This window comes from Chionomys nivalis, chromosome 14 (assembly GCF_950005125.1).
Source record: "Chionomys nivalis chromosome 14, mChiNiv1.1, whole genome shotgun sequence".
Classification (NCBI taxonomy): Eukaryota; Metazoa; Chordata; class Mammalia; order Rodentia; family Cricetidae; genus Chionomys; species Chionomys nivalis.
In genome coordinates this window covers 98,783-124,203 of record NC_080099.1, presented here as the reverse complement: position 1 = coordinate 124,203, position 25,421 = coordinate 98,783, and the positions used below count along the sequence as shown (strand labels likewise).

The 25,421-nt window shown below is 42.2% G+C and overlaps 1 protein-coding gene and 1 long non-coding RNA gene across 2 annotated transcripts in view; both read left to right on the top strand.

The window, feature by feature from the left end:
* Positions 1 to 21,533, top strand: part of LOC130886974 (uncharacterized) — a 37,352-nt gene extending 15,819 nt beyond the window's left edge. Inside the window, exons 5-8 of the mRNA XM_057789247.1 lie at positions 7,888 to 7,939; positions 11,051 to 11,202; positions 11,382 to 11,561; positions 21,404 to 21,533. Of these exons, the coding sequence (XP_057645230.1) occupies positions 7,888 to 7,939; positions 11,051 to 11,202; positions 11,382 to 11,389 (212 nt within the window). The 3' untranslated portion in view covers positions 11,390 to 11,561; positions 21,404 to 21,533. The remainder of the gene's footprint in view (positions 1 to 7,887; positions 7,940 to 11,050; positions 11,203 to 11,381; positions 11,562 to 21,403) is intronic.
* Positions 21,534 to 21,735: 202 nt separating this feature from the next.
* The window catches only part of LOC130886783 (uncharacterized), an 81,414-nt gene continuing 77,728 nt past the window's right edge, over positions 21,736 to 25,421 (top strand). The window contains exons 1-2 of the long non-coding RNA XR_009058303.1: positions 21,736 to 21,915; positions 22,094 to 22,274. This is a non-coding gene — a long non-coding RNA (uncharacterized LOC130886783). The remainder of the gene's footprint in view (positions 21,916 to 22,093; positions 22,275 to 25,421) is intronic.

Here is a 25,421-nt window from a genome sequence, read left to right as displayed (position 1 = left end):
AATTCATAACAGTAGCAAAATTGCAGTTATGAAGTAGCAATGATGTAGCATTAATTCTAATTGCTATTAATAATAAAAACCGAGAGTCAGATACTGGGAGTTAATGCTGAAGATCAGAGAAACAGAGTGTCAGCCATTACAGATTTTTTACCTCTACCAGGGCTCAAATTGAGGTGCATCTCCAGACTGTATCTGTCTCCACTAAACCTTCAGACTGCAGTGCTCTTGACTCCTCCCTCCTTACAGTCCTGTCTAGTCCTATCTACCTCCCTATTGCTGGGATCAAAGGTGTGAGCCCCCACTCCCTGGCTTCTAGTGGTTTAGCTCTGCACTAGAATCTTCAGACAAGCTTTGTTCAGTACACCGTGAAATATGGACTGGGGTCACCACAGCGTAAGGAACTACTTTAAAGGGTCACAGCTTTAATAAGGTGGAGATCCACTGCTCTAGCGCACCACCACCAATAGTGGTAAAACAAACAATCTACATAAAAATCTTGCATACAAATGATAGATATTGCTAACTGAATTGCAATTTAAAGATATTTATAAATATAAATACGATATCCAAAGGTTCCATACTGCAATGCTATCCAAGCACAGTGGCCATGAAAGAACTGGGCAACCTTCACAACCTGTGAAAATGTAAGCTTGCAGGATAAAGCTGCAGGTACTGTTTGTGCTAACTGAACTGCTATTCACGGTTCCCTTCAGTGCTTAATGCTATGTTGGTGTGTAGAATTGATGTAATGGCCTTCAGAATGCCATGCACTGAGCCAGCTATATAGCTAACTGACTTCTATTCCTAGTAAGTGTATGTTCTCTGCCCTTAACTTGCTGTGAGCATATCTTTATATTAGGTATTATCTTATTTTCCCAACCATTTTCTCTCCAAGTTACATACTTTGCACTCAAAGAGTTAGAGCTTTGGGTAGTAATTTGTGTGTCTGTGCTTCATTTAGAAGTAGTTATTTAGATGTATTTCTCAATGGGGTGATGCATACATTTTATCATAAAAACCAACACAAAATTAAAATTCCCATTGTGAACTCTAAGGATATCTTACCCTTGACCAGGTCTGGGGAACTGAAGGCAGACCACGGATCTGTTAGTTTACACTACTGCATGAGAATTATTTTTGTTCTCATTAGTAGAATTTCAGTTTTCACATTTAGCTAATTTCTTAGGTCTTAAGACAAACTTCTGTATTGTCGTTTTATTTGTATTTTAAAAAATAAAGCTTGCCTGAAGCTTGGAAAAGTAAAACAGCCATGTTGGCCAGTCTTACTTACTATGCAGCATACTTTAATCCCAGTAGTTACAATGACATACACCTTAAATCCCAGTAGTTACAATGACATACACCTTTAATCAGTAGCCATCCTAGTTTACCATAGAAACCAAGCAGTGGTGGTGCATGCCCTTAATCCCGGAACTAGAGATGATTATAAAAAGGGAGGCGACAGCTCTCAGTCACAGTCTCATTCTGAGACTTCCCGGAGGCAGCATCACCATTTTCAGACTGAGGTTAAGGTCAGAGTCAGTGACTGACTGCTTTGCTTTTCTGGTCTTCAGGTTGAACCCTAATACCTATCTCTGAGTTTTTATTAATCATGCTCCCACTCCTATATCTCTATGTGGAAACCTCTGTATATAGACATACCTTTCTTCATATCTGCATCCACAGTAGCTTCTCTGCACCTTCCCTGGTGGAAAGGATCATAAACCCAACAGTTGGATGTATCTTCAGGAGAGGACTGTGCTTAGCTTTCAGATGTGTTGAAAATGTGGTCATAGAGGTCACCCACCTCCTTTTGTGTCCACCACAGATGGAAGTGACAGGGATGCTCCTGGGGCCTGACACAGGGGTTCAGTGCACATAGTACTGCAGCTGGAGCAGGGGATTTTGTGTTATCTTGATGTTTCCCATAATTTTTACTTCAGCCAGTGCACAGTTTGGTTAGAAAACCCAATTAAATCGTTTGACACAGTAAACGAATAAAACAGTCTTACTTTTTCCTACTCTGTATTTTTCTTAGCAACTATGTGGGGTACTCATCTTCTGATGTAAATGAGCATCTTTGATTACAATCCACTCAGAAGCTCACCCACATTAGGCTTCACTAAGAGCACACATAACTGAATGTGGTTTTCCTTGGTTGCATTCTTTTGGGGAAATTTTTCCTTACGTTTGAAAATTAGGAAAGCATTGAAATTCCTAAGATTTACCAGTATTAACTATTAAATGTCTTTCTACGTTTTCTTCTGCATTCCCTTGTTTAAGTGTGATGAATGCATGTCTTTCAATATGTCCGTCATTTTCTCCAGGAGTGAAGAGCCTGTGTTTCAGGCTTAATCAGGTTTTGTTTACCTCATAAGGTTGTCTGCTTGCTCCTTCTACAAGAATGAAGTAAAACCATGGGCTCCAGATTTCATGTCACAGAATTTGACTTGAATGTCAGGATTATTTATAAACTAGTTAGTGACCTAAATAATTAAATTGTAGCAAATGTGAGAACGATATTGACTTACACACAAGTAGTCTAAAACTGCTGGTGTATGAATTCCCTACTTTGTAAATCATATGTAGTTCTCCCACAGCCAGCATCACTCTCAATAGTGGAAAACTTCAAAGCTTCTACTTCAGGAGGCGGAGGATATACTCACACTCACCCCATAAGCAACTGAGGGCCCCCAAAAGAAGAGATTATTTAATTTTTTTAATTTTATATTTATTTATTTATTTATTTATTTATTTATGTTTTTCGAGACAGGGTTTCTCTGTGTCTTTGGAGCCTGTCCTGGAACTAGCTCTTGTAGACCAGGTTGGTCTCGACCTCACAGAGATCCGCCTGCCTCTGCCTCCCGAGTGCTGGGATTAAAGGCATGCGCCACCATCGCCTGGCGAAGAAGAGATTTTTTATAAAGCCAAAGGTGTTGGAAGAAGTGGCTATGTCAGCAGTTCTCAACTAGTGGGTTGTGATTCCTTTAGAATTTGGACAACTCTTTTGCAGGGGTATTCTAAGTGTCTAAGACCACTGGAAAACAAAAATATTTACTTATGACTCATGACACTAGCAAAATCATTTATGAAGTAGCAATGAAAATAATTTTATGGTTGGGAGTCAACACAGCATGAGGAACTGTATTAAAGGGACACATCATTAGGAAGGTTGGGAACCACTAGTATGTCCTAGATTATAACCAGGCTTTGTTTTTTGAGTAACTAGGGAAAGTAAAAACTTTACCTATGCTTTTATAACCTGTCTACTAGTGATTGTTTCAGCTGGACCAGGGTGAGGCTTGGATCTGCTGAAGGAACAAGATCACCTAATTTATTAAAAATAAAAAAACTTTCTTAACTAACTAGAGAATGATGAGAAACCAATATCTTGTAAGCTCAGTGTGCAGAAAACTGTATGTGCACATGCACACCATGGAAGCGTGAAGCTCTATTCTGTGGACACCTTGACTCAGAAATTTCCAAATTATAGAATTGGTCTACATGTTTCTAGTAGGGACATTATGAATAGAAAGGGGGGACAGGGAAGGAGTTAACTACCTGTAACTGCACAATCACATGAAGGGCTTGCTCTTATTCTTGTTTCTGTTCTTCCAAGCCCATGCACAGAGGGAAATTAAGACATGAGTTGAAAAGCGTGTGTTCTGGGTGGTTTGTTAGCTGTGCAGGGCCTGGTTGATCAAAGGAGATGGACATAGAAAATCTGTTCACTTTCTTTTTACCTTGTTTTTTTTTTTATTTTTAAGAAGACTTTACCACTGACTTAATATCTCCCTGTCTTAAGAAACAAATATTTTCTCTTGCTAAGGTTATTTTTATATAGTCTTCTATTACACATTTTGAGTCAGACCATTCATCAAGTTTTCATCAAAAATAAAAATGGCAATAATTTTTTTGATATGGCTTGTATTTTTTTTGTAAAATTGAATGATAGCACCATCATATTTTTCTCACTAATACATACATGTGCATTGTATGGCTTTATTAATTTGATATCTACTTTTGAAATTTTGTACAATTTTCTTACTGTCAAATGGTTCTATGGAGACGACAACTTGGGTGATGATGGTTGGGGAAGACTTCAGGGTGCTGCTGTAGGAGTGTTAATATAGTTCAGAATTGGTTTCCTGCATCTCCCAGGCAGAACCCTAACAATGCATCTATACAGAAGACATGGCATGTCCTCAGCATTCTTTTCCACATCCCTGATCTGTCACTCATTGTGCAGGAGCCTTTGGTCATCTCTGATGTTCTCTACAGATCAGGTCCTGGAGAACATTTTGGTAATAGTCGATATTGACATTATTAGCTTATCCTCAGGCTTTCTTTTTCATTATTTTGGTTAAAACATTTATGACTCATCTGGTATAATTACTATATCAAGAATGAATCTATTTGTACTAAGTATTTGGAATAATGTGTTCTTTGTAATTATATCTCAGATTAAATCTTAGCATGTAACCTTACATGTCAAAAAGTCACTACCAAACTAACTGAGTAAGTTATATATTTCTTGGAAAAGTACCATCTTTTCAGTAGGAATGATAGGCAAGCAGTATAGCCTCTGTGCCCTTCTTAATTAAACAAAAGCCTGATTAAGCTTTGTGAGAAATGACTGTATCATTTTAGCTTAATATCTGCTGCCATTTAGAAGATATAAAAAAAGTTGTCCACTTGACGTTTTAGTTTTATTTTAAATTTATATTCCTCTAGAGAAAACAGTGCCAGCAGTATGCTGCTTTGAGGAGCCAAACCTTTCATGCATGATTAATATGTTAGCTCCTTTCTGAATTTGTATACTTCCTTTTTAACCGAACCCATTTATTTACATTTGCCAGAGACTTTCTGTTGAATTTGACTGAAACCTCCAGTCAATCTGGGCTAGGTCTGTCCTTAGATTAGCAGCCAGTGCTGCAAATGCTGTGCCGTGTCTCTTTCTGCTCAACTGGTTTTGTCACTCTGACCTCACTAACCAATGAGAGCCTCCAGCCGACCCTACAGTCAAATGGGAGGGTTCTTCCAGGAGCCAGGCTTCCGGTTTAGTGCTTCCCGAAGAAACCACATCCTCTTCCATGCACTGCGCCTGTAGGGAGAGAGAGTTTATCAGCTAGGCAGCTGCACCATGGTTAGTGTTTGTTCTCCACAGATGGGAGGAGCGGTGGGCTAAGGTGAGTGAGGGGCCAAAGTCCCCAGGTGGGGAGGAATGGCCGGTCTTGGTGCACGTGGCAGCTCTCCCCATGTGCAGAGGAGTGGCTTGGCTTGGCGGGTGAAGTCGGGGGTCGCTGTTCCCAAACTAGGTTGAGTTGTGGCTGTTGTGTGGTGCGTCTTTTCCTGGCTGGGTGGGAGCCAGTGGACAGTCAGAGTTTAGCGTGTTCCTGCCTATTTCTAAGTAGTCCTAAGTGATCCTTGCAACACCCTGCTTGCAGCCTCTGAAAAAATTCACTGCATGGGCTGTGTCTGCAGGGAGCAGATTGCCTGGAGCTGCAAATGGTGGAGCTTGTAAATGGTTTCTCCTGTGTAGAGTAGCACTCGTCTGTTAAACTGTGAAGTAGGATTGCATAATTTTTTTTTTGCTTTTAATAAAATTTTTTATTTTATTTTTATTAATTAATTAATTAAATTAATTTAATTATTAAAGATTTCTGCCTCTTCCCCCCACCACCTCCTACCCCCCCCTAATCAAGTCTTCCTCCCTCCTCAGCCCAAAGAGCAATCAGGTTTCCCTGCCCTGTGGGAGGTCCAAGGACCACCCACCTCTATCCAGGTCTATTAAGGTGAGCTGCAGTCCTGGTGTGATAGGATATTCTGCTTGTTATATCACTGTCCAGTGTACAAACAGAGTCATGCTTTTTGTGTGCAGTTCGAAGATAGACTGTAAAACTGACAATATGGTTTCTATGAAGTTCTAAATATTGCAGTCTCCTTTCAAGTTTGTCTTATAAATGTTTAAAATAGTTTAATAGCTGGTAGAACTACAGTGCTGTTGATTTAGCAATGCATGATTAAACTGTTCTAACTTTCTGCTACCACCAGTTGTAATGGTATTATTCATTGATGTTTAGTTCCAGGATACTAAATTAAATTCCATTTTTTAAATATTTTTATAAATATTTATCCTAAATATTTTTATCCTAAATATTTTTATAAATACTTATCCTAAATACTTTTATAAATATTTATCCTTAATATTTATCCCATTCCTGATTGCTATACCTTTGTTTTAAGGTCTTTTTTTTTGAGTTTTGGGTTTCTGTGGCTTTGAACTCACAGAGATCTGCCTGTGTCTGCCTCCTAAGTGCTGGTAGTAAAGATGTGCACCACCACTTAGATGTGAGTTAGCCAGAAACAGGCTTATGCCAAACAGTGGTGCATGAGAATTGTCTGAATTCTGTCAATCATACTTTAAATAAACGCTGATTGGCCAGGCAGGAAGTATAGGTGGGTCAACCAGATAGGAAGTAGAGGTGTGGTGATGAGGACAGGAGTATTCTGGGAAGAAGGAAGCTCTTCCCATACTCCTGCCCAGACTCCTAAGAAGCAACATGTGATCTGCCCTGCTGTGAAAGGTACTGAGCCACATGGCTAATTTACCAATCAGTTTTATATATTATGTAGATCTTTGTGTGATTTTCCTTAGGGTTTGCCAGTTGTGGGGAACTGGGCAGTGAAGAAATCCCAACATGCAGGTCCCTGCCATGTTACAGAATGGCGTCTATGGTGTAAACTGCATCTACAGAAAGCCTGATAAAGTTTGGAACGAATATAGTTAGCATGTTTTCTTGGTAGCAGCAATTTCTTGGTTCTGCTTCCTAGAGGCAAGCAAGCTCTCTCATCCAAGAGAAGCTTCCTGACTCAGTTTTAGCTGCAAAACCCTGAAGCTCTTTAAGAGGTCTTGCTTTGAAACACTTAAATGGTGTTGATGAAAACCTGAACATGTGCTTCTCAGTTTTCAGCTGCAGCAGAAAAAAAGCTGCACCATTTTAATATGCTTGCTTTCTATTCCTTCCTGCCAGGGCAAACTCTGATTCTTTTAGGCAGGCATTCTGACTAAGAAAGCAAGTGATTATGGTCTGTGAGCAGAATGCTGCTGCTTTCTTGCTGTCTGGAAATTTGAAACACTGTAGAGTTGTGGCAATGAAGGCTGCTCTGGCTGGTACCTCAGCCACAAGGCTAGAATCACAGAAAGCTAAGGAATGTGCTAGATCCAGCTGATATATACAGTAAAGAGAGATTCAGAGCTGAAGAAAACCACTAAATGGTTTATGGTATGTTTAAAATATATGCATGGCAAAGGTCAAAGGTTTTTTTTTTTGGTTTTTCGAGACAGCGTTTCTCTGTGGCTTTGGAGCCTGTCCTGGAACTAGCTCTGTACACCTGGCTCAAAGTTCTTAAAGTGGAAAAAAAGAGTACTTGGTTGTGGTGGTACACACCTTTAATCCCAACACTTGGGAGCCAGAAGTAGATCTGTTGTGAGACTTCAGTCTCACTTGGGGCAGAGGAAGATTGACCTTTGTGACTTCAAGGTGTGGCAGGACACACCTTTAATCCCAATGCCTGGGAGGCCTGGACAGACAGGTCTCCATGATAGCACACACCTTTAATCTCAGCACTGCTAACTCAGATCTCTTTGAGTTCAAGGACAGCGTTCAGAGTTATTCCAGGACAAAGTTACACAGAGAACCTGTCTTTTTAAGTAAAAGTGAAAATAGAAGAAATACAGGTTCAGTAAAGCCACATAAAGATGGAAAATACACAGGGAATCTTGTTACTAAATCTTGTTATGCTCTCTTTGAATTGTTTCAATGTTGGCCGTTCATGTTACAAAACAGCATTACTAATAATATGGTTTCTTTGTCATTATTTCAGGTCTGAGCACTTGGGAACAAACAAGCATCCACCCATCCAATCCTTACAGAAGGTAAGGCACATTGCATTGTGGAAGTTCCAAGGCATTCTCTACTAGGTAGGATGTAACAAGGTATCCATCTAAAGAGAATACTTTCCCAAAAAGCCAGTAGAAGCAGTAGAGATAAATTCTGGTTCCACTCCCAGTGACCCATCAGTCTTCCTGAGCCATATCACTGTCAACCACATTCCAAATGAATAGTTTGGACCTATGCTGGTTCCTTCCCAGTCTTAGTGGTGTTGGTTAGCTCCCATTAGCTCAGTTAAACTGTTTCAGTGGGTGAGCCCATCATGGTCTTGACCTCTTTGCTCATATTCTCACTCCTTCCACTCTTCAATTGAACTTTGAAAGATCAGTCCAGAGCTTTGATGTGTGTCTCTGCCTCTGTTTCCATCATTTGATGGATGTGTGTTCTTTGGTGATATTTAAGTTATTCATCATTCTGACTACAAGAGAAGGCCAGCTCAGGTCCCCCCTTCTCTATTGCTTAGGGTCTTATCTGTGGTCATCCTTGTGGATTCCTAGGAATTTACTAAAGTCATGTTTCTTGATAACCTCATAATGACTCCCTCTATCAAGATATCTCTTTCCTTGCTCTCATCTCTGACCTTCCTCTATCTCAATGATCCCATTTCCTCAAGTTCTCTTCACCCCTCCCCTTTCCCCCTTCTCTTCTCCTACCTTTCTTTTTCCCCATCCTTGTGTTCCCATTTTATTTCAGCTGATCTTTTATATTTTGAATTCCAAGTGGATTTATATGTTTTTCTTAGGGTTCACATTGTTACTTAGCTTCTAGGATCATGAACTATAGAGTCAATATCCTCTTTTTATAGCTAATATCCACTTATCATTGAGTACATAATACCATATTCATCTTTTTGGGTCTGAGTTACCTGACTCAGAATGGGGTTTTCTAGTTCCATCCATTTGCATGTAGAATTTAACATATCTTTTTGTTTTACCACTGAGTAGTAATCTAACTATGTGAATATTCCACATTTTCTTTATCCATTCTTCAGTTGAGGGGTATTCAGTGTGTTACCAGGTTCTGACTATTACAAAAAATGCTTCTATGAACATAGTTGAACATATATCTTTGTAGTATGATTGCACGTCATTTTGTTATAATTCCAATAGTGGCATTTTTGGATCTTGGGGTGCTTTGATTGCCAGTTTTCTGTGAAACATCCATAGTTACTTATAAAGTGGTTGCACAAGTTTGCATTCCCAACAGTTACTTCACATCCTTTTCAGCTTATGTTATTATCATTGGTGTTTTTGGACTTAGCCATTCTGACATGTGCTTTTATATTTTTTAGATATCTTTCTTGTACCTCTGATCTCTCCAAGACCTTTATCATGATGGGGTATCATATTTTGTCAAATGTTTTTTCAACATCTAATGAGTTGGTCATACGGTTTTTTCTTTTCTTTTATAGGTGAGTTGACACCATTGATATTAAGTGCTATTAATGACCAGTGGTTGTTAATTCCTGTTCTTTTTCAGTTGGAGTTGTTGTGTGTTTCCCTTCCTTTGGTTTTGCTGATGTGAGGATATCTGTTGCTTTAGTTTTTATTGGTGAAGTGAGCTTCCTTTGTTCTGGATTTCCTTCTAGTACTTTCTGTAAGGCTGGGTTAACTTAGTTGTTTATATCCCTTGCCATCTATCTAAACCTGTTAGGACCTCAAGGATAAATTAATCACCTTATATCTTCATCAGTGTTCCAAATTAGTCACACCAAAAATATCATGTTTATTACTTTTATTTATAATTTTTTCTTTTTTCTTTTTGTTTAAAAAATATCCTCATTATGAATCTCTGGCTGTCCTGGAACTCACTGTATAGACTAGAATCTTGTAGAGAATCAGCGTTATTTGCCCACCTTATCTCCAATGTATCTGAATTATAGTTGGGCACATCACAGACAACTAAATTAATACATTTTTGTTGTTTAAGACAAGGTTTCTTTGTGTAGCTTTGGCTGTCCTGAAACTAGCTTTGTAGACCAGGCTGACCTTGAGTTTATATAGACCAACTTTTCTCACACTATATAGTTTAGAATTGTTTTGAACACTTAGTCCTGCTTCTGTGTCTCAGTGCTGGAAAGAAATTCTTGTAACCGCTGCAAGGCTGGGTCTTAAGTGGTCAGTGAGAAGGAAAATAGATAAGTGTCCTCCAATTTATCTGCACTATAAGGGAAAGGGTTTATTATACTGGTCACTAATTCTGTAATGGGCTAGGGGTGGGGCGTTGGTAGAGGTGGTTGGCGCTCTGGGTAGGTGGGGCGTTGCCACGGCCGGGGAGGGGCTCGGGTGACCGGGCACTCTGGGTCAGCGGGCCCTTAGGGGGACTGGGTGGGCTGTGGTTATGGCTTGGGCTGGCTAGGGCTGAGGCTTGGCTAGGGGTGGGGCGTCGCTAGGGTTGGGTGGCGCCGGGGGTTGGGCGTTGCCAGGGCCGGGGAGGGGCCCTAAGGACTCGGGGTGACTGTGTTGCCGGGGGCGGGGTGTGTGGTCCCCGCGGTGCGTGTCCGGGACCGTGGACACTCCCCCGTCGTGCGAGGATGGCCCCGCCGCTCCCCGTGCCCCCCCACCCCCCGGGGGCTCCGCGACCCGGTTCCTGGTCCAGGACTACGTCTACCATGATTCCTCTCGGCGGCCATTTTTCCTGTAGTCCGGTACCAGTCTGTGACGGACTCGTTCTCCCAGGATCCCCGGGCTGGAAGCCAGGGCTCCTTCTTTCCTTCCTGCTTTCGCGCCGCTCCTGCCACGGTGGGAGCCGTCTCCCAACAGGCGTGAGAAGTAGAGAAACCGCCGCTCCCCCCCCCCCCCCCGCCTCCTCCAGCCATCGCTTGTGGAGCCGTGATCTTTGCGGGTGAATTCGAGGGGCCGGCGGGGGGCGGAAGGAGCGACTCGTGGGGCTTCCGGCCAGAACCGGGGCGGGGGGGGGGGGGGCGAACTAAGGGAGGGAGGAGGGAGGGGGGAGGGAGCGAACCACCCGCGCGGCCGGCGGCCCCCCCCCCCCCCCCCCCCGGCGGACACAGGACACTCGGGAGTCCCCCGGACTCCGGCCAGAGTCCGCCCGGCCCAGACGCTGACCCCACGTCTCCCCTGTGCCCTCTGTAGGCCCCTGACTGGACTCAAGATGCCCCCGCACCCCGAGATCCCTCGCTGGAGACTGCAGGAAGATTCCCAGAGCGCCACAGTGTCCACAGACTCTGCCCAGAAGGCGACCAGGACTCCACAGGTTGCCTGGGCCATGCCCAGAGAGGCTTTAGGTACGTGCTGATGGTGCTGGGGGGTGCAAAGCCCATGCCCACGGTGTCTTGGTCGCCCCTGTGCAGACACAGGACACTCAGGAGGCCTCCAGACTCTGCACAGACAGAGACCAGAGTCCGCCAGGCCCCCTTTGCGCGTCCCAGACCCTGACCCCACGTCTCCCCCGTGCCCTCCGCAGGCCCTTGACTGGACTCAGGATGCCCCCGGACCCCGGGATGCCGCGCTGGAGGCTGCAGGAAGATTCCCAGAGGGCCACATAGGGCACAGAGGGCCACAGTGCGCCCCAGTGTCCACAGATTCTGCCCAGACAGCGACCAGGACTCCACCGGGGCCTGGGCCATGCCCAGAGAGGCTTCAGGTATGAGCTGATGGTGCTGGGGGGAGGGGGCGCCAGAGCCCATGCCCACGGTGTCCTGGACGCCCTGGGGAGAGGAAGGGGAGAGGAAGGGGAGACCCTTCAAGCCTGGATATTTTGCTTGTAATACCACAGTCCAGTGTACAAACAGAGTCATGCTCTTGGTGTGCAGTGGGAAGAGAGATTTGAAAATTGATGGTGTGGTTTCTAGAATTTTTGAATATTGCATTCACTTTCCAGTTTGTCTTATAAATGTTTCAAAGCTGGTAGTATTATGGTGATGTTTATTGTCTTTTTAGCAATACATAATTATAATGCTTCTAACTTTTTGCTATCACCAGCCACAATGACATGATTCAGTGCTGTTTAGTGGAACAAAGTCATAGTCTCTTATTAATGCCATTCTTTCTCTCAGGGAAGGGACTACTCCATTTCAAATTTAGGATAGATAAGTGTTCTATTATTAATTTTTTTATCATTTTAAATTATCATTTGTTGGCGTTATTTTTAACATTTATTTAATTTAGACGCATTACTGGTATATTTTTCGATGTTTTCTAGTTTAAGTATTTCATTCCATTTTTTCTCAAGTGCTGTTTATTTATATCAGTTTATAGCAGGGTTTCTTAACTTTTGTGGTCACAGCTTCCTATCGGGATCAAATGATCCTATCACAGGACTGGCCTAAGACCATCAGAGTGGTGGCCTGAGTGGTTGTGGCAGGACATGTGGTGGCAGGCAGAGGTCCCTGGGAGCAGCCAGTCCCATGCAGAAATGGCTGCCAGTCCCAGAGTGGTGGCCTGAGTGGGGGTGGCAGGCTATGTGGTGTCAGGCATTGGGCCCTGAGAGCAGCCAGTCTCAGGCAGAGATGGCTGCTGGTTCCCTAGTAGTGGCTGGTCCCAGACAGGGACACACATGGCAGGCCGGCCAAAGATAGAGACAGGGATAGACAGGACTTGCAGAGTGAGGTCTACTGCGCATGCATGGCCTTTTAGTGGAACTCTGGGTGATTCTGGGAAATGTGGTCTTTTAAATCAGGCAGGCAGATGCAGTACTCTCCACGTGCATGGCATCTTTGTCTAACTCTGGGTGCTTCTGTGAAATGTGGTCTTTTAGATCAGGCGGGCAGACGCTCTACTATGCGCATGCGCGGCCCTTTTCTCAAACGCTGTGTGATTCTGTAAAATGTGGTCTTCCCAGGTTAGGCTCAACATTATGGCCTCTATGCACAGAGGCCTTCTGTGTGATGTCGTCCCCCAGAAGAAAAACAGACATGACTTGCAGAGTGAGGTTGAATACCATAACACTTAGCATTTAGGTTTACGTTGCCTCTGTAGTTATTTTTGTGGAGCTTGTAAATGGTTTTTCCTCTGTAGAGTAGCAGTCTACTGCTAAACTGTGAAATAAGATTTCATGATTTTCTAATAGAATTAATGGTATAAGCATTTCCCATAGTAACACATGGCCGTAAAGCTTGCTTCAACTTTTCACAATAATTTTTCGAGATTATAACTACATCATACTTTGAGCTTCCCTGTGTATGGATTTCCTGGGGAGATGGAGACTCTGCAGTCCTGTTATAGTAGCATATTGTGCTATATAAGCTGATATGTGATATACATGCTGAGAAAATATTTATTACAGTGGCTTGTAAAATGTTTCTCCTGTGTATAGTAGCACTCCACTGCTAAACAGTGATCTAGAAGAGTATAATTGATAATAGAATTAATGGTATAAGGATGTAGCAGTTCTTACGAGACATTAAGACACAGAAAGAGTTAGGTTGGGAGCTTAGGCCCCAGTCCTTAGCATCTATCCCAGCTACCAGGCCTGTTCTGGACTTCAAATCCCAGCATGCCAGGTCCTGACCCCTCCCCAGGATACTTAATTCATCCCCCCCCTCCCCAAAGAGAAACATGTGGTCTTCCTTTCTTCCTCCCAGGTGTTGCATTCCTGAGGTTTCCCATTTCCCTCTCAGGGCCACCCTAGAGCACAGATCTCCCTTTAAACCTGGATATTTCTTAATTTTTATGGTTTTGATTTGGCTTGTTTGGCAATTTTTGCTTCCTCAGAGAGCTCGCTTAGGAAATATTTCTAACATTTGGAGGTTCCCACCTAGCCTAGGGCAGGTCCTTTCTACATGGCAGGCCTCATTTTGAAAGGCCCCTAGTCTTCAGTTCCAGCTCTCTATGCCAAGCTTAAAAACTGCTTCTGGGCTACAGCTGCTGTGTCCTGGTGAGTTCCTTTTCTTGTCTATGCTATAGTGTTTGGGGAGACCCATTCGTACTTATTCTTGTCATTTTCGGATTTCCATTTGAAATCATGTGCTCACGCTGGGAATTTAAGTCAGGTTGCGGCCAATCCTGCGGGATCTGGGTTTGCTGAGGCGGAGATCTGTTTGTATTGGGATGTCGGTTATTCAATCTCTCCGACCCCTTTTTGACCTAAGAGCCACTTTTGAGGATGTTCTGAAATGGACTTAGGCCACCTGGTTGTTCAAATTCTCTAAATGGGCACATACAGTTTAAAGCCAGGTCTTTTTTTGCCCCTGTAAGCCTCTTAAAAAATATATTAAATTGAACCTGTCTGATACAAATGAGCAAAACTTACATATATATGGTTTTCTTTCCACGGTTTTTTGGTCTCTGTGCTCTCGGTCCACCCCCACGTTAGCCAGCATCAGCACCATGCTGCCTGAGGCATTGGCCCCTCCCCTACCCCCTCAAGCCTACACTCCCTACCTCTTCTGGTTGAGCTACATTCATTCCCCAGTCCTTTGCTTCTATCTGTTTTTTTCCCCTGTAAACCTCTTACAAAAAAAATCTTTTAAATTGGGCTTGATTGGTAATTTTTGCTTTGTCAAAGAGCTCACTTGGGAAATATTCCTAACACAAAGTAGAATTTAAATATTCTATTTTTCTAAATCCTTGCGGTACTTTCCCTATCACTCCTAAGACAGATTTCTTTCTCCAATACTTTCTTTTGTCAAATGTTTTGTTTTATTGTTATCAATAGTTATATTAGAATATGTTTCTAAATATTTTTCTTAAATATTATTCACATTCCCGATTGTTATAGCCTTGATATAAGTTTTTTTTGATGTTTGGGTTTCTCTGTCTCTGCTGTGTCTGCCTCCAAAATGCTGTGATTAAAGATGTACACCACTACTTTCCCGCCATAAGTAATATTATGTCAGTCTGTGTACTATGTTTTTATAATCTTATTGATCACTCTGAGTGTTTCCACTATGAATGAAGCTTTGTAATCAGCTTTTCTGTTACAAATTTTTGGAAATTGTCATTGAATTGTATTCATTATATTCTGCAACTTTACTATACACAGCATATTTGTTTTTAGGTATTAAGTTCCCCAAAATTAATTATATGCTTCTTTATTTACTTATTTTTAGTTTTCTTGTTGCTGTTAATCTTTGAAATACTTTTTGTTTTTTGGATACAATGTCTTTGCAGGTTGGTTTTGCTGATGCGAGGTTATCTGTTTTATGAGATTTTGTGGGTTCTGTTAGCTTTCTTGGTTTGGGGTTTTCCTTCTAGTACTTTCTGTCAGGCTGGGTTTGTGGCTATGTGTTGTTTAAATGTGGTTTTGGCATGGAATATCTCATTGCCTCCATTGATGGTGTTTGAAATATTTGCAGGGTATATATATCTGTGCTTGCATCTGTGGTCTCTTAGTGTCTGCATCACATCTGATCATTGCCTTCTGGCTTTCTTGGTTTCCATTGAGAAGTCAGGTGTAATTCTGATCATCTACCCTTGTTTTGTATTTGACCTTTTCCCTTTGCAGCTCATAATAGTCTGTCTTTAGTTTATATGTTTTGTATTTTAATTATGGTGATAGGACTTTATTTTCATCCAGTCTATCTTGTGTTCTGTATGCTTCTTCTATATTTGTAGGGCTATCCTTCTTTAAGTTTGGAAATTTTTCTTGTATAATGTTGGAGAATGTGTTTTCAGTGTTTTTGAGCTTGGGTTCTTCTATCACTGTCATTCTTAGTTTTTGTCTTTTGATGTTTTCCCATATTTCCTGGATATTTTCTGTAAGAATTTGTTATATTTAATTTTTTTCGTCTTATTAATTTCTTTCATATAGCTATCTTCAACCCCTGAGATTCTCTCTTCCATCTTTTCTATTCTGTTGGTCCAATTCTTCCAGTTGCTGCCAGAGTCTTTGGGAATTGTTCTTGGTCTGCTCTGTGTCTCAGGCAGCCTCTCAGGTTTCCTTTAGCATGCTCTCTTGCTCTGTTCTCCTGGCTTGCTCTCACAGCTTGTGGTTTATAGTTCTCCTCTTGGTTCTCTCAGCAGGAACCTCTCCTGCTGTCTTTTTAACTAACCCAGGTTTTTGAGGACCTCGGCTGGGTATCTTTTCACTCACCTCTTGGTCCTCTGTTATGAATCTCTGGCTGTCTTGGAACTTACTGTATATACTATGATCATTTAGAAAATCATCGTGATTTGCCCAAATTATCTCTAATGTATCTGAATTATAGTTGGGCACATCACAGATAACTAAATTAATACATTTTTGTTTTTCAAGACAAGGTTTCTTTGTGTAGCTTTGGCTGTCCTGAAACTAGCTTTGTAGACTGACCTTGAGTTTAGAGATCTGCCTTTTCCAAATTTATGTATTTTAGAATTGTTTTGAACACCCAATCCTTCTTCTGCTGCTCATTGCTGGAAAGAAAGTCTTGCATCTGCTTCAAGGCTGGGCCTTAATGTGTGCATGAAAGCATTCCCCCTTTGACCATAGCTCACATAAGAAATAGGTAGTGAGTCAATCCATTTTATATGATTGCTAAATGTTCTGAGTGTCCATTTCTTGCATCCACAGAATAAAGAATCAAGAACTCGGATAAAGAACCAAACTCATGAAAACAAATTATAGCAGTTGCACTAGTCTGAGAAAAATAGAACTTGATAAAATTGTGTTCCAGTTTCTAAAAGAAATGTTATTTTCCATATTTAAGCTGTACAGCCAGAGAGCACATGACCATAAACCCTTTTCACCTTTTTATATTAATTTTTGTGGATTATAATTACATAATTTAAATCATCACCCTCTTGCCTCTAAGACTTCCCAGAAATGAGAAAAATCATGAATTTTGCTTTATTTATCAAGGATTGTTGTTTGCATGTGACCTATGTTTGGCTTCAGAATTTCAGAGCTGTAAGGGAAAGGGTTTATTACACTGGTCAGTTACTCTGTAATGGTACACATACAAGGAATACTATGAATGAATAGTTTGGACCTATGCTGGTTCCTTCCCAGTCTTAGTGGTGTTGGTTAGCTCCCATTAGCTCAGTTAAACTGTTTCAGTGGGTGAGCCCATCATGGTTTTGACCTCTTTGCTCATTCTCACTCCTTCCACTCTTCAATTGAACTTTGAAAGATCAGTCCAGAGCTTTGATATGTGTCTCTGCCTCTGCTTCCATCATTCGATGGATGTATGTTCTTTGGTGATATTTAAGTTATTCATCATTCTGACTACAAGAGAAGGCCAGCTCAGGTCCCCCCTTCTCTATTGCTTAGGGTCTTATCTGTGGTCATCCTTGTGGATTCCTAGGAATTTACTAAAGTCATGTATCTTGATAACCTCATAATGGCTACCTCTATCAAGATATCTCTTTCCTTGCTCTCATCTCTGACCTTCCTCTATCTCAATGATCCCATTTCCTCAAGTTCTCTTCACCCCTCCCCTTTCCCCCTTCTCTTCTCCTACCTTTCTTTTTCCCCATCCTTGTGTTCCCATTTTATTTCAGCTGATCTTTTATATTTTGAATTCCAAGTGGATTTATATGTTTTTCTTAGGGTTCACATTGTTACTTAGCTTCTAGGATCATGAACTATAGAGTCAATATCCTCTTTTTATAGCTAATATCCACTTATCATTGAGTACATAATACCATATTCATCTTTTTGGGCCTGAGTTACCTGACTCAGGATGGTGTTTTCTAGTTCCATCCATTTGCATGTAGAATTTAACATATCTTTTTGTTTTACCACTGAGTAGTAATCTAACTATGTGAATGTTCCACATTTTCTTTATCCATTCTTCAGTTGAGGGGTATTCAGTGTGTTACCAGGTTCTGACTATTACAAAAAAATGCTTCTATGAACATAGTTGAACATATATCTTTGTAGTATGATTGCACATCTTTTTGTTATAATTCCAATAGTGGCATTTTTGGATCTTGGGGTGCTTTGATTTCCAGTTTTCTGTGAAACATCCATAGTGATTTATAAAGTGGTTGCACAAGATTGCATTCCCAACAGTTACTTCACATCCTCTTCAGCTTATGTTATCATTGGTTTTTTTGGACTTAGCCATTCTGACATGTGCTTTTATATTTTTTAGATATCTTTCTTGTACCCCTGATCTCTTCAAGACCTTTATCATGATGGGGTATCATATTTTGTCAAATGCTCTTTCAGCATCTAATGAGTTTGTCATATGTTTTTTTCTTTCATTTTATTTACATGATGTATTATATTAATAGTTTTTTTTATTTTTTACCATTCTTTCATCTCTGGGATCAAGTTGACTTGAAAATGAAGCATTTTTTTGATTTTTTTTTCTTCGATTCTGTCTGCTAGTATTTTCTTGATTATTTTTGGATATCTAAGTTCATAAGTGAGTTAACTCTCTTTCTTGGTTTAGTCTTTGTGTGGTTTGGGGATCATGGTAACTAGTCTCATAAAAAAGATTTTGGCATTGTTCCTTCTTGTTCTATGATGGGGAACACTTTGAGGAGTATAATTCAGCATTAAAACTGTTTGTCCCTGGGATATTTTTGTTTGTGAGGCTTTTGATGATAGCTTCTATTTCCTTATAGTTTATAGGTCTATTTAAATTGTTCACCTGGTCTTGATTTATTTTTGGTATATGGTACCTAACCAGAAAAATGTCCATTTCTTTTATGTTTCCTAATTTTGTGGAGTACAGGTTTTTGTAGTATGATCTAAGAATTCTCTTAGCGTCTGTTGTTAGGTATCCCTTTTCATTTCCGATTGTGTTAATTTGGATGTTCTATCTTTTTTTTTGTTAGTTTAGAAAAGAGTTTATCTAGTGACCTTTCTCCACTTTTTTTAAACATTTATTTATTTGTTATGTATACAATATTCTGTCTGTGTGTATGCCTGCAGGCCCGAAGAGGGCACCAGACCCCATTACAGATACCTGTGAGCCACCATGTGGATGCTGGGAATTGAACTCAGGACCTTTGGGACAGCAGGCAATGCTCTTAACCTCTGAGCCTTGTCTCTAGCCCCTCCACTTTCTTTATGTGCTATGAACTTTCCCCGTATCATTGCTTTCATAGTGTCCCATATGTTTGGGTACTTTGTGGCTTCATTTTTGCTTAATTTTAGGAATTCTTTAATTTCTTTTTTTATTTTTTCCTTGACCTAGGGGTGGTTCAATAGTTTACTCTTTTATTTCCATGAATTTCTATGATTTCTGATAGTACTGTTGTTTTTAAGTTCTAACTTTAAACCTTGTTGATCCACTAAGATACATAGGGTTACTCCAATTTTTTTTTTCCTGTGGATATTTGCTTTGCTATGCAGTATGTGGTCAGTTTCAGAGAAGGTTCTGAGGTGCTGAGAAGAAGGTTTATTCATTTGTGTTTAGGTGAAATGTTCTGTATATGTCTGTTAACTCCTTTTCATTCATGACATCTGTTAGTTTCCTTATTTCTCTATTAATGTTTTGTCTTGTATAACAAAGTAATATTGTGGTTAGTGGAATATCGAAGCCTCCTACTATTAGTGTGTGGATTTTTATGTATATTTTAAGCTTTTTTAATGTTTCTTTTACACATGTGAATGCTCTTGTATTTGGGGCATAAATGTTAAGGATTGAGACTCCAGTTTTATAGATTTATCTTGTTATGAATATAAACTGTCTTTCTTCATCTCTTCTGATTTATTTTATGTTAGATATTAGGATAGCTACACCTACTTTTTTCTTAGGTGCGTTTAATCGGAAAAACTTATCCTGTACTCTGATGCAATGTCTGTCTTTGAGGTTGAGGCGTGTTTCATGTATACAACAGAAGTCTGGATCTTGTATTCCTATCCATTTTCTTAGTTTGTGTCCTTTTATAGGTGAGTTGACACCATTGATATTAAGTGCTATTAATGACCAGTGGTTGTTAATTCCTGTTCTTTTTCAGTGGGAGTTGTTGTGTGTTTCCCTTCCTTTGGTTTGCTGATGTGAGGTTATCTGTTGCTTTAGTTTTTGTTGGTGAAGTGAGCTTCCTTTGTTCGGGATTTCCTTCTAGTACTTTCTGTAAGGCTGGGTTAACTTAGTTGTTTATATCCCTTGCCATCTATCTAAACCTGTTAGGACCTCAAGGATAAATTAATCACCTTATATCTTCATCAGTGTTCCAAATTAGTCATACCAAAAATATCATGTTTATTACTTTTATTTATAATTTTTAATTTTTTCTTTTTCTTTTTGTTTAAAAAATATCCTCATTATGAATCTCTGGCTGTCCTGGAACTCACTGTATAGACTAGAATCTTGTAGAGAATCAGCGTTATTTGACCACCTTATCTCCAATGTACCTGAATTATAGTTGGGCACATCACAGACAACTAAATTAATACATTTTTGTTGTTTATGACGAGGTTTCTTTGTGTAGCTTTGGCTGTCCTGAAACTAGCTTTGTAGACCAGGCTGACCTTGAGTTTATATAGACCAACTTTTCTCACACTATGTAGTTTAGAATTGTTTTGAACACTTAGTCCTGCTTCTGTGTCTCAGTGCTGGAAAGAAATTCTTGTAACCGCTGCAAGGCTGGGTCTTAAGTGGTCAGTGAGAAGGAAAATAGATGAGTGTCCTCCAATTTATCTGCACTATAAGGGAAAGGGTCTATTATACTGGTCACTAATTCTGTAATGGGCTAGGGGTGGGGCGTTGGTAGAGGTGGTTGGCGCTCTGGGTAGGTGGGGCGTTGCCACGGCCGGGGGGGTGGGGGCCGGGTGACCGGGCACTCTGGGTCAGCGGGCCCTTAGGGGGACTGGGGGGCTGTGGTTATGGCCTGGCTATGGCTGAGGCTTGGCTAGGGGTGGGGCATTGCTAGGGTTTGGTGGCGCCGGGGGTTGTGCGTTGCCAGGGCCGGGGAGGGGCCCTAAGGACTCGGGGTGACTGTGTTGCCGGGGGCGGGGTGTGTGGTCCCCGCGGTGCGTGTCCGGGACCGTGGACACTCCCCCGAGCCTTGCATGGACGGCCCTGCCGCTCTCCGTAGCCCCTGGGGCTCCTGGACCCGATTCCCGGTCCAGGACTACGTCTACCATGATTCCTCTCGGCGGCCATTTTTCCTGTAGTCCGGTACCAGTCTGTGATGGACTCGTTCTCCCAGGATCCCCGGGCTTCCAGCCCGGGTCCGTCCGTCCTTCCTTCCTTCCTTCCTTCCTTCCTTCCTTCCTTCCTTCCTTCCTTCATTCCTGCTTTCCCGCCGCTCCTGCCACACTGGGAGCCAGCTCCCAGCACGCGGGAGTAGCAGAGAAAGGAGAAAAAAGAAGAAAAACCGCCGCCGCCGCCGCTGCCTCCAGCCATCGCCGCTATCTCCAGCCTTCGCTTGTGGAGCCGCGATTGCTGCGGGTGGGGAAGGAGCGCTCCACTAGGCTTCCCGCCAGAACCGGGGTGGGCGGGCGAACAGAGGGAGCGAGAAGGGAGTGGGGAGGGAGCGAGCCATCAGCGCGCCTTCCCTCCTGCAGTGGCGGCCAGAGGACACAGGACACTCGGGAGGGCCCCGGACTCTGGACAGAGTCCGCCCGGCCCAGATGCTGACCCTACGTCTCCCCTGTGCCCTATGTAGGCCCCTGACTGGACTCAAGATGCCCCCGCACCCCGAGATCCCTCGCTGGAGACTGCAGTAAGATTCCCAGAGGGCCACAGTGTCCACAGACTCTGCCCAGAAGGCGACGAGGACTCCACCGGGGGCCTGGGCCATGTCCAGAGAGGCTTCAGGCACGTGCTGATGGTGCTGGGTGGGGGGCAAAGCCCATGCCCACAGTGTCCTGGTCGCCCCTGTGCAGACACAGGACACTCAGGAGTCCTCCAGACTCTGCACAGACAGACCAGAGTCTGCCAGGCCCCTCTGCCCGTCCCAGACGCTGACCCCACGTCTCCCCCGTGCCCTCCTCAGGCCCCTGACTGAACTCAGGATGCCCCCGGACCCCGGGATGCCGCGCTGGAGGCTGCAGGAAGATTTCCCAGAGGGCCACATAGGGCACAGAGGGCCACAGTGCGCCCAAATGTCCACAGACTCTACCCAGACAGCGACCATTACTCCACCGGGGGCCTGTGCCATGCCCAGAGAGGCTTCAGGTACGAGCTGATGGTGCTGGGGGGGGCAGATCCCATGCCCATGGTGTCCTGGTCGCCCCTGTGCAGACACAGGACACTCAGGAGGCCTCTAGACTCTGCACAGACAGAGACCAGAGCCCGCCAGGCCCCTCTGCCCGTCCCAGAAGCTGACCCCATGTCTCCCCCGTGCCCTCCGCAGGCCCCTGACTGGACTCAGGACGCCCCCGGACCCCGGGATGCCTCGCTGGAGGCTGCAGGAAGATTCCCAGAGGGCCACATAGGGCACAGAGGGCCACAGCGCGCCCCAGTGTCCACAGATTCTGCCCAGACAGCGACCAGGACTCCACCGGGGGCCTGGGCCGTGCCCAGAGAGGCTTCAGGTATGTGCTGATGGTGCTGCGGGGTGGGGGGGACACACCAGAGCCCATGCCCACAGTGTCCTGGATGGCCGTGGGGAGTGGAAGGGGAGACTCTGCAAGCCTGGATATTATGCTTGTAATACCACAGTCCAGTGTACAAACAGAGTCATGCTCTTGGTGTGCAGTGACAAGAGAGATTTGAAAATTGATGGTGTGGTTTCTAGAATTTTTGAATATTGCATTCACTTTCAAGTTTGTCTTATAAATGTTTCAAAGCTGGTAGTATTATGGTGATGTTTATTGTCTTTTTAGCAATACATAATTATAATGCTTCTAACTTTTTGCTATCACCAGCCACAATGACATGATTCAGTGCTGTTTAGTGGAACAAAGTCATACAGTCTCTTATTAATGTCGTTCTTTTTCTCAGGGAAGGGACTACTCCATTTCAAATTTAGGATAGATAAGTGTTCTATTATAATTTTTTTATCATTTTAAAGCATCATTTATTGGTGTCATTTTTAGCATTTATTTAATTTAGATGCATTACTGGTATATTTTTCGATGTTTTCTAGTTTAAGAATTTCATTCCATTTTTTCTTAAGTGCTGTTTGTTTATTTATATCAGTTTATAGCAGGGTTTCTTAACTTTTGTGGTCACAGCTTCTTATGGGTGATCAAATGATCCTATCACAGGACTGGCCTAAGACCATCAGAAAGCACGGATATTTTATATTATAATTCATAACAGTAGCAAAAATATAGTTATGAAGTAGCAATGAAAATAAGTTTTTAGTTGAGTTTCAACACATCAGGAGGAACTCTTTTAAATGGTCACAACATTAGGAAGATCGACAACAACTGGTTTATATCAGTGTCTCCTGTGACTCAGGCTTACCTCACAATATCTAATTGGGAATTGCTTTGAACACCTAATCCTGCCTCTGCTACCCAGTGCTGGAAAGATAGTCCTGCAACTCCAACCAGGATGGACCTTGACTGCTCTGTGTAAAGGAGAAATAGATCAATGAATGAGTACACTCCAACTTCTCTAGATTTTATTGTGAATTTACAAGTGTAGTAGGACTGATGTAAGAATTTAGTTCACTGAGCAACTGTAAAGCAAACATAGTCACAATGGAAAAATGGATGGGCAGGAAAGAGTATGAAAGTTTTCCTGCTGGGACGGTAGTTGACATTAGCAATGAGTAGTGACACACCACAAACTTTGCATTCAAGAATCTATATAAAAACATAATTAAACAGGTTGTTTCCTGATTCTCTTGTTTTGCTCTAAGGATCTGTTTGGAGGACCACAAGCCATGCTATGTTGAATCTATGAGCTACTGTCCTCAGTCCAGGAAGAGCAGTTTGGCTGAGCTGTCAGAACTGCTTGGATAGGGATGAATCAGGAGTCAGACATGTTCTGTTGTTCTTTGTGGTGACCTGGGTAGTGGCTCTTGAAGTCTGAGCTTTTTTGAGTGTGGTGGAGGCTCTGCCATCCTGGCATGGAAGACTATGAGCTTGTAATATTGTTTCCTGATGCTTTGTAATTGCGAATTTCTTTAAACAATGCTGGCTATATTTCAGGATTAGGCTTTGACTGGTCTATGAGAGCCAAAATAAACCAGCTAATGAGTGACCTCTTGTCTCTCTGACTTTTCCTGTGTGATTGTAGATAAAGACGCATCTGTGAATGAATTGAGTGCATAGACAAAGTTTGAAGCTGGTAGATTCACAGTACAGAAAAGGAGAGACAGGAGAACTTTCCTATTTCAACAGTAACTGAGATTAGCAATGTTTAACTATGTACTGATTGCCTAATTAGGAATTAGGTAATTAATTTTAGATGCTCCATAAATGTCCTGATGGTCATTTCTTGGTGTCCACAGAATAGGCAATGAAGAATCTTGACTGACCTTATTATGAAACCCAATTGCTATAGTTACAATAGTTCAAACAAAATAGATCATAGTTAAATGTTGTGTCCCTGCCTAACAGGACTGTTACTGGTTTTAGATATATACCCTGAGTTAAACGATTTAGATATCTTTGATGTGCTTTATTACAAATCCCTAGATTATGGAGCCCATGGCCATAAATCCTGTTTCAACTTTTCAAAATAATTTCTTGAGATTATAACTATATCATATCCACATTTTCTTTTCTGTCCCCAAGCCCTACTATGACTCTCCAGTGCCTTCTAATTTATGGCCTTCTTTACTTTATCAATAGTTGTGAATGTGACCTGTGTTTGGCTGCAGGTTTTCTCAGGTATTATATGATGGGTTGGCTACACTGCACATTGAGTGTTTAATGGCATGTCCACACAAAGGACATCCCTGTGGTTTGGATGAGGAACAGGATATGCTCTCAGAACGTTGATGAAACCCGTACTAAAATACAAACTTTCTGGACAAAGGCCCTGCCTCCTGGTCTGTAAGGGCAGAACATAAAGTTCTGTTATATGTTAGTAATTTGCTCTCTGATCATCCATTATTGGAGCTGATAATATTCTGAGGCCCAGCAGGGTGGTATTAGCCAGTGATGGACTCTGCGAAGGCTTAGTAAGCAGGAATAATAATGTGTGCTAGCTTACAGGTGGTTCTTTTCATGATTCTTCGCTGCTTTTCTTGTAATGACTTGTATGGAAGACCACAATCTATGCCATGGTGAGTGTAGGGTGTTCATATAAGGTCTGTTGAGCTGGCATATCTGCTGACATTTGGATGGAACATGAGCCAGGCTATGTTTCTGTTGTTCTGCGTAGTGACCTGGCCAGTGGTCCTTGTCCTCTGAGCCTCTGTGAGTATGGATTTTCTGGGAAGAGGGAGACTCTGCAGCTCTCGTATGGTAGAATATTATGCTTGTAATATCATTTTAGAGTCTACACACAGCGTCATGCTTTTGGTGTGCAGTGGGAAGATAGATTGGAAAACCGATGATATGTTTTCTAAAATTTTTGAATATTGCATTCCACTTTCAAGTTTTTCTTATAAATGTCTCAAATATTTTAAAAGGTGGTAGAACTATAGTGGTGTTGATTGTCTTTTTGCAATACATGATTAGAATGCTTCTAACTTTCTGCTCTCACCAGCCACAATGATATGATTCAGTGATCTTTAGTTCTAGTTGACAAAAGGAACTACCAAAGTTTCTCAGGTGTTC